Source organism: Erinaceus europaeus, chromosome 14 (genome assembly GCF_950295315.1).
Source record: "Erinaceus europaeus chromosome 14, mEriEur2.1, whole genome shotgun sequence".
Lineage (NCBI taxonomy): Eukaryota > Metazoa > Chordata > Mammalia > Eulipotyphla > Erinaceidae > Erinaceus > Erinaceus europaeus.
The window spans coordinates 98,667,347-98,675,231 of NC_080175.1; the positions used below are offsets into that span (position 1 = coordinate 98,667,347).

Consider the following 7,885-nt stretch of genomic DNA (forward strand, 5'->3'; position numbering starts at 1 on the left):
AGTGTCCGATCGTCTCCATTGGAAGCTTCCCTGGTCTTTATCCCTCTGCGAGTATAGACCAAAAAAAAAATTTTTTTTTTTAATTTTTACTGTGCAGAAGGTGGGGAGGATCCGGCTTCTGTCATTGCTTCCCCGCTGGACATGGGCGTTGGCAGGCGACCGCATCGTCGGCTGTTAGGGTTGCGGCAGAGCCTCCAACACAAAAAGCCCCTTTAACTAGGGACGTGGTGGAGGCGAGGCGGGGGGAGCCCCGCACGGGCCCGGGGGGATGAGGCTGGAGGGGACGCGGCTCCGGGAGCCGGTCGCCATGGCAACCCACGCCGGGCCGCCTCGCGCCGCGGACCCGCTGCCGGAAGTGACGTCGCGCACCTGCCGAGCCCGGACGAGGTGCGGGCGGCCGCCGCCAGCCAGTCGGGAGCGCGCGGGGCGCGGGGCACCGGAGCCGGACACAGCCGCCTACCTGCGGTCCCCGCCCGCGGCGGTCGCTCGGCCGCCACCATGGCGCTGCTGCTGGGCTTCGCGCTCCTCGGAGCGGCGGCGGGTGAGTGCGGAGGCGGCCGGTCGCGGGGTGCGGGGCGGCTCCTCTGCGGCCCAGCCGGGGGCGCCGGCCGCCTGCGGCCACCCGGGAACAATGAGGCTGGGGGAGGGGACGGGCGCTGGCTCGGGGGCCGGCGGGGTCTCCCGGGGGCTGGCGGGGCTGCACCGGGCCGGTGGGGTTGCACCGGGCTGGCGGGAGCTGGCGGGGTTGCACCGGGGGGTGGGGGGGGGACGGGGGCTGGCGGGGTCTCCCGGGGGCTGGCGGGGTTGCACGGGGGCGGCCGGGATTGCTCGAGGCTGGCGGGGGCTGGAGGGGTCTCAGGGGGGTGGCCGGGATTGCACGAGGCTGGCGGGGGCTGGAGGGGTTGCACCGGGTGGGGGGGACGGGGGCTGGCGGGGTCTCCCGGGGGCTGGCGGGGTTGCACGGGGGCGGCCGGGATTGCTCGAGGCTGGCGGGGCTGGAGGGGTCTCAGGGAGGTGGCGGGGTTGCACCGGGGGTGGCGGGGTTGCACTGGGGGTGGCGGGGTTGCACCGGGCTGGCGGGAGCTGGCGGGGTTGCACGGGGGCGACCGGGATTGCTCGAGGCTGGCGGGGGCTGGAGGGGTCTCAGGGGGGGTGGCGGGGTTGCGGGGGGGTGGCCGGGATTGCACGAGGCTTGCGGGGGCTGGAGGGGTTGCACCGGGTGGGGGGGACGGGGGCTGGCGGGGTCTCGGGGGTGGCGGGGTTGCACGGGGGCGACCGGGATTGCTCGAGCCTGGCGGGGGCTGGCGGGGTCTCAGGGGGGTGGCGGGGTTGCACGGGGGCGGCCGGGATTGCACGAGGCTGGCGGGGGCTGGAGGGGTTGCACCGGGGGGGGGGGGGGGAGGACGGGGCTGGCGGAGTCTCCCGGGGGTGGCGGGGTTGCACGGGAGCTGGCGGGGTTCCCGGGGCTGATGGCGGGGCTGGCAGAGTCGCACAAGGCCAGCGCGGTTGCAGCGCGGTTGCACGGAGCGGATGGGGGCCGGAGGGGTTTCTCTGCAGCTTGTGGGGCTTCGCGGGAGCCGGCGGAGCTGCCCCGGGGCCGGCGGGGTTGCAGGGGGGCCTGCGGGAGGGCCGGGGGCCGGCGGGGTTGCAGCGGGGCCTGCGGGAGGGCGGGGGCAGCCGTGCGCAGGGCGCAGGCTGGAGGCTTGGCGGGGCTGGGGCTTGAGCCCCGGGAGGAGGGCGGCGGCGGGGCAGGGGCGCCCGGCGGCTCCCAGGCGGCTCTGGGCGGCAGGTGCTCGCCCTGCCCGGTCGTCCGTCGCCGCCTCGGCCTGCTGAGCCGCCTGCTGGTGCCCGGCCAGGGCTGCGGGATCGCACAAGCCTCGGCGGCGAGTGTTCAGCTGTCCGGGGTGGGGGGGAAGGGGGCTGCCGAGTGGCCCTCGCCAGGATTCTATGGAAGCCGAGCCGCCGCGCCCCGGGGCCTCGGACCCAGCGCCCTTCTGGGGAAGAGGCCCCCAGGCTCGAGCCGGAGACGTTTTCATCCCGTGCCGGCGGCTACTGGCTGGACTAGCCTGACCGACCGAGCAACACCCAAAGAGCTTCCTGCCCGCGCTCCCGGGGCAAAGAGCGAAGGAGACATTTGTAACCTGGGATTAGATGTCATCAGCCGAGTTATCTACAACGTAAAAAAGCCATGACTTCTACAGGGTCATTATTATTATTTTTACTGATTTAATGTTGATTCACAAAGTTACACGATAACAGGGTACAACTCCACCCGGTTCCCACCACCAGAGTTCTGTGTCCCCAGTCCCTCCATTGTAAGCTACAGCAGTTCTCCCAAGGCTCCAGATATGATATGGGTCAACTATTATTCCTAAAACTATCTGTCTCTACTTGCTATATTTGCCATTATTTTTTTTTTTTTTTTTTTTTTTTACCAGAGCACTGATCAGCTCTGGTTTACGGTGGCGCAGGGGATTGAACCTGGGACTTCGAAGCCTCAGGCATGACAGTCTGTTTGCATAATCATTATGCTATCTACCCCTGCCCTTGCCATTATTTTTTTAAGGTCCAGTTCCTTCTCCCCCCCACCCCCGTCTTCCTTTCCCCTCTCTCTCTCTCTCTCTCTCTCTCTCACACACACACACACACACACACACACACACAATTACATCCAAATACCCCTTGCGTGTTCCTCTTCTCTCTCCCGTTCCTGATGGAGTTGGAGTTCAGAACCCTCTCTTCATCTTTCCCCCTACTTTTCTCCCCCACTGGGAATATGGATCAAAATTCTTTTGGGGGTGCAGAAGACGGGAAGTTCTGGCTTCTATAATTGCTTCTCCGTACAGGCTAAATCCTTAAAGGACTAGCCAAATACATTTTTCGACTCAACCTTGTTCTTTGGGGGGTGGTGGTGGTAAAAGTGTGTGTACTATTAGGAGGCATAATCATTAGACACTTAAAACTGATCTGTTTTAAGGGCTTAATCACCTGACCTTGTTGTCTTGGAGTAAGCACTTGTCACATTGTGATTCTGTTCACTCAAACAACAGAACTACAGGTTAGATAGACTCAGGCGCACTTCGTGAAGCCTCCGGAAGGATGATTTTTAAAAAGTGCCCTAAAGGGAGCCGGGCGGTAGCGCAGCGGGTTAAGCGCATGTGGCGCAAGGCCCGGCATAAGGAACCAGGTTCGAGCCCCGGGCTCCTCACCTGCAGGGGAATCACTTCACAAGTGTTGAAGCAGGTCCGCAGGTGACTATCTTTCTCTCCCTCTGTCTTTCCCTCCTTTCTCCATTTCTTTCTGTCCTATCTAACAACGATAACAACAATAACTACAACGATAAAAAAAAAAAGGGCAACAAAAGGGAAATAAATATTTTTTTTTAAAGGTGCTCTAAAGCAGGAGGATCTGGTGGCCTTCCCTGTTGGGATGGTTCTCTGCTTCCTGTTGAAATGTTCATTCCATTGTTGGATGCCACAGCTGTGAAGTATTACTCAGGGAAGCCACTCTGTTAACAAGTCTGATCTCCCATCTGAGTCCCGGGCACACACAGCCTCCACTTTTCCATGTACCTTTGAGACTTGGCTGAAGTTTCCCAAAGTAAAGCTTCCTGGAAAGGTGCAGAGTCACACAAACCAGTTTAGATGACAAGTTCCTGCTTTTATTTTGTCAAAGGGCAAAAGTAAACTGAAGTCGAGCACATGGCACTTGCGTTCTCAATAAGTGTTCAGAAGACTGTTTTTCTGAAACAGAAAAGTGGAAGGTCGCTAACCACGTAGGGGTTTGGCTGTCAGGATAATTGTCTGGACTCCCTTTTGGGGGTGTCTCCCTCTGGGCATAGTGTCTGCCAATGATATATTTTTTTACAGAGTCGTGCCGTTCCCATAAAGTGTACATAGGGGACCCAGTGCACCTCTCCTTAAAGGTCTACAATCACTTTTATTCCGTTTTTCCAGTTTGGGGAACAGCTTAAATCTATACAATTGATGTGTTGCTTTGACCATTTTCTTAAGATATTTGTCATTTTGGAAACTCATTGCTAGGGACTCAAGTTGAGCAGTAATAGGATTGACTTATACAATTGGTGAAATAAGGTAGTTGTTTCCTTTTTTAAGAGAAATTTAGAGAAAAGAGGGAGAGAGACTGAGAACTTCCCCCCCTGAAGGTGGGGACCGGGGGCTTGAACCCAGGTCCTTGTGCGCTGTAATGTGTACACTAAACCAGATGTGCCACCACCCAGCCCCTAACAGTTACTTACTTATAAACTGCTATCAGTGGTAATCCTCTAAGTGTGATTCTACTTGGATTACTTGATCTTTGTAGTATACTCTGGTTGCTACTTGAACCATTGTGATACTTAAAAAAGCATCATAAAAGTATGTGGGGGCCGGGTGGTGGCGCACCTGGTTGAGCACGTTACAGTGCACAAGGACCCGGGTTCAAGCCCCTGCCCCCCACCTGCAGGGAGAAAGCTTTGCAAGTGGTGCAGCAGGGCTGCAGGTGTCTCTCTGTCTCTCTCCCTCTCTGTCTCCCCCTTCCCTCTTGATTTCTGGCTATCTGTATCCAATAAATAACCGAATAATGATTAAGCGCACGTGTTGCAAAGCGCAAGGATCCCAGTTCGAGCCCCGGCTCCCCACCTGCAGAGGAGTCACTTCACAGCCTCACAGGCGGTGAAGCAGGTCTGCAGGTGTCTGTCTTTCTCTCCCCCCTCTGTCTTCTCCCCTTCTCCATTTCTCTCTGTCCTATCCACAAGAACGATGTTAATAACAACAACAATAATAACCACAGCAATGCTAAACAACAAGGGCAACAAAAGGGAAAATAAATATTTAAAAAATTAAAAAATAATAAGTACATAATGATCATAAAATTTTTTTTAAGTAAGCGACCATATTTTATAGCAAATGAGCAAGCAGTGGTGGTAATATGGTAGCAGTAGCAATACTAGTAAAATTCAAGCCTCAATAAAATGGCATCTACTCTTCTGAGGGATGGATAAGCACTCCCTTAGTCTACATAGCAGTCCTAGAGGGTATGTGTTAGAACAATCCCAGTGTTCACGCGGGGAAACTGAGGCACGGTGGTTCTGTAACTGAAGCCACACATATCCTGGGTCTCTACTGTCTTCACAGGGCTATGCCGTCTTTAAAGCATCATTTTCCTCTTTGGTTCTTTCTGATTGACTAGCTGGCTTCTAGTCGGCTCCCTGTCATTCACTGAGCGCCCGCTTGTTGCTGCGGCAGTGCGCCCAGTCTGAAGGGGTTTCTCTTTAGCCTCTTCCTTTTCTGATCGCAGTTAAGCACTTTCTGTCACTGTTGAGGACCCGAGGATGGAAACTCAGACTGGCCATTAACTCATGCGGTTCAGTACCTTCCGCATCGCCCAGGCAGCTTGTTAAAGTTCAGTGTGCAACTACTTTGCACACTCAACATGAGTGGAAGTAACAAAAAAAAAAAAAAATGTGGGCCAGTGATTCTGCTCTGGGCTATTTCTTAACCACTTGCCGGCGGGCCAGGCCCTGTCCTCTGTGTCTCATTTGCTTCATGTGTCAAGATCTCACTGTAGTTAAGCAAAGTGAAATGTTTACCTCAAGACTTTCAACATGAAAAAAATGAATTGCGGGGGTCAGGGGGTGCAGTAGATAGCATAATGGTTCTGCAAAGAGACTCATGCCTGAGGCTCCAAAGTCCCAGGTTCAGTGTCCTGTACCACCATAAGCCAGAGCTGAGGAGTGCTCTGGTTTAAACACACACACACACACACACACAGAGTAGAGCACTCCTCCGCTCTGGTTTATGGTTATAATCATGATGTTATCTTCCCAAAAGAGGAATACTATAAGGTCGGAACTTTATCTCTACAGTCTGCTCTGAATATTTACATTCCTGCTACCTGCCACTGTTGGAGCAAAATCGCCTTTTCAAGGCAAAGTACTTACCCTGCTCTGACTGTGGACTCCATCTGTGCTGGGGTCTCCCTCAGCTACGCCGTATCTTCCGTTCTGTCAGGTCTCAGGGCAGGGGCACTGCTTGTTCTGCTCGTTGATGGAGGGTGTCGCACCTAGCAGTTGGCAAATGTTCAGCCAGCGTTACATATGACTACATGTTTTCATCATCTTTGTTGCTAGACATATATGATTCTTCAAGTTTTTTTTTTTTTTTTTTTTTTAAGAGAGGCAGAGTGAGACCACAGCACTGAAGCTCCCCTCACAGATGTGGAGCCTGCATGGGTTCAAATGTGGGTTATGCACGCAGCCGACAGTAAGCTGCGCAAGCGAATTAGCAGACGGCCCTAGCTGCGTGACCCAGCTCTGTCTCCCTTTCTCTTCCTTTGTCCCCAGGGAGGCTGGCTGGCTCCCTTAGCGAGCACCTCACTGGCCGTGCTTCTTCATTCAGTCAGTAGGAAAAAGAAGCTAAGCTGCTGCTTTATCTGACTGTTACTTGCGTCTACTCCCTAGCTGCAGCTGCCAAAGGTAACAGTGATCTGTGTGCCAGATCCTTTGATCTTACAGGGGGCTTGTCCCCGTTTTGGTTCTTGCTCACTGTTGAACTGCCCTTCCATCTCCGGCAGGTAACAGTGGCAGCAGACACTTCTTGACTTCAGTCACAGTTCTTCCTCTCCTCAATCTTCATTTGCATCTGGAGGACCTCGTCTTTCCTTTTCCTGAGTATCCTGATTACTTACTCCCTTCTCCTGAGTAGTTGTTAGTGACTTAGAAACACTGGCAATTCAGCCTGCTTTGTCACTTCCAGCTCCCTGGCTTTCAGCTTCCGCCTGAAAGCTCAAGGACCTCAGACTCCAGTTCCCCAGCCGAAGGGATCTGCTGGTCAGCTGACTGGGTGACCTAGTAAGCCAGGTGTTAATATTCACAGATGATGATATAGTATAGTATCTTTATGTCGGGTGCCCCTACAGTGGTATAAAATTTGAACTTGGGGGGGGGGTAGATAGCATAATGGTTATGCAAAGAGATTCTTATGCCTGAAGCTCTGACGTTCCAGGTTCAATTCCCTGCACCACCATAAGCCAGAGCTGATCTGTGATCTGGTTAAAAGAGAGAGGGAGAGGGAGAGAGAAGATTCAGAGCAGATAGCATAGCTCTTTGGGAGAGGCATGGAAGTTTGAAAGGTGTAATGGATTTCACCTGGACACTTTCTCAAGCTGTTGGGCTTCACCTGAGTATGACGAAGTGTGGGGTGGGGGTGGAGACACTGCGTCTTGGCAAGTTCCACGTGCTGTTCTCGTTGACTGCACTGAGTGCCGGGATCTAAAGGCTGTCCGAGGAGCTTGGTGTAGATGAGCAGTGACAGACACCTGCTATGTGACATGGTGATGTGTGACTACCCTGGGCTCAGTGTCTCTAAGAAGCTTGTGGAGTAATAAAGATACTCAGGAAAAGGATAGATGAGGTCATCCAGTTTGAAATGAAGATTTAACGCGATTTAATCTCTTGAATAGTAACTGCAGGAGGTCCGAAGGAAGGCAGGAGTCCTTCAGGGATGATCTGTTTCGAGCCATATTGAAACTCTGTAGAGTATGTTGGGCATCCTCTTTGATCTGCAAAGTTATTCTGGGGAAATGGAGTAGAACTTGACACCTGCTTTATTGAATGAGTAGCAAGAAAAAGTAGGAGAGAAGCAGTAAGATTTCTGGCTTGGGTGCATGGTAATTTCACTAATTTACAAGGACTGAGGACAGGAGTGGGGCCAGGTGGTGATGCACTGGGCCAAGCACACTCCTGACCATGTGTGGAGAATCTGTATGCGAATCCCTGCTCCCCAGCTACAGAGGGGACGCGTCATGATCTGTGGAGCAGGGGGGCAGATTCTCTCTTCCTCTGTCCCCCCTCTCCCTCTTTCTCTGTGTCTATCATAAAACACAG

The 7,885-nt window shown here is 54.2% G+C and overlaps 1 protein-coding gene across 1 annotated transcript in view; it reads left to right on the top strand.

Moving 5' to 3' along the window:
- Positions 1 to 247: 247 nt before the first annotated feature.
- The window catches only part of CXADR (CXADR Ig-like cell adhesion molecule), a 51,900-nt gene continuing 44,262 nt past the window's right edge, over positions 248 to 7,885 (top strand). Inside the window, exon 1 of the mRNA XM_060172163.1 lies at positions 248 to 541. Coding sequence (XP_060028146.1) covers positions 499 to 541 — 43 coding nt within the window. The 5' untranslated portion in view covers positions 248 to 498. The remainder of the gene's footprint in view (positions 542 to 7,885) is intronic.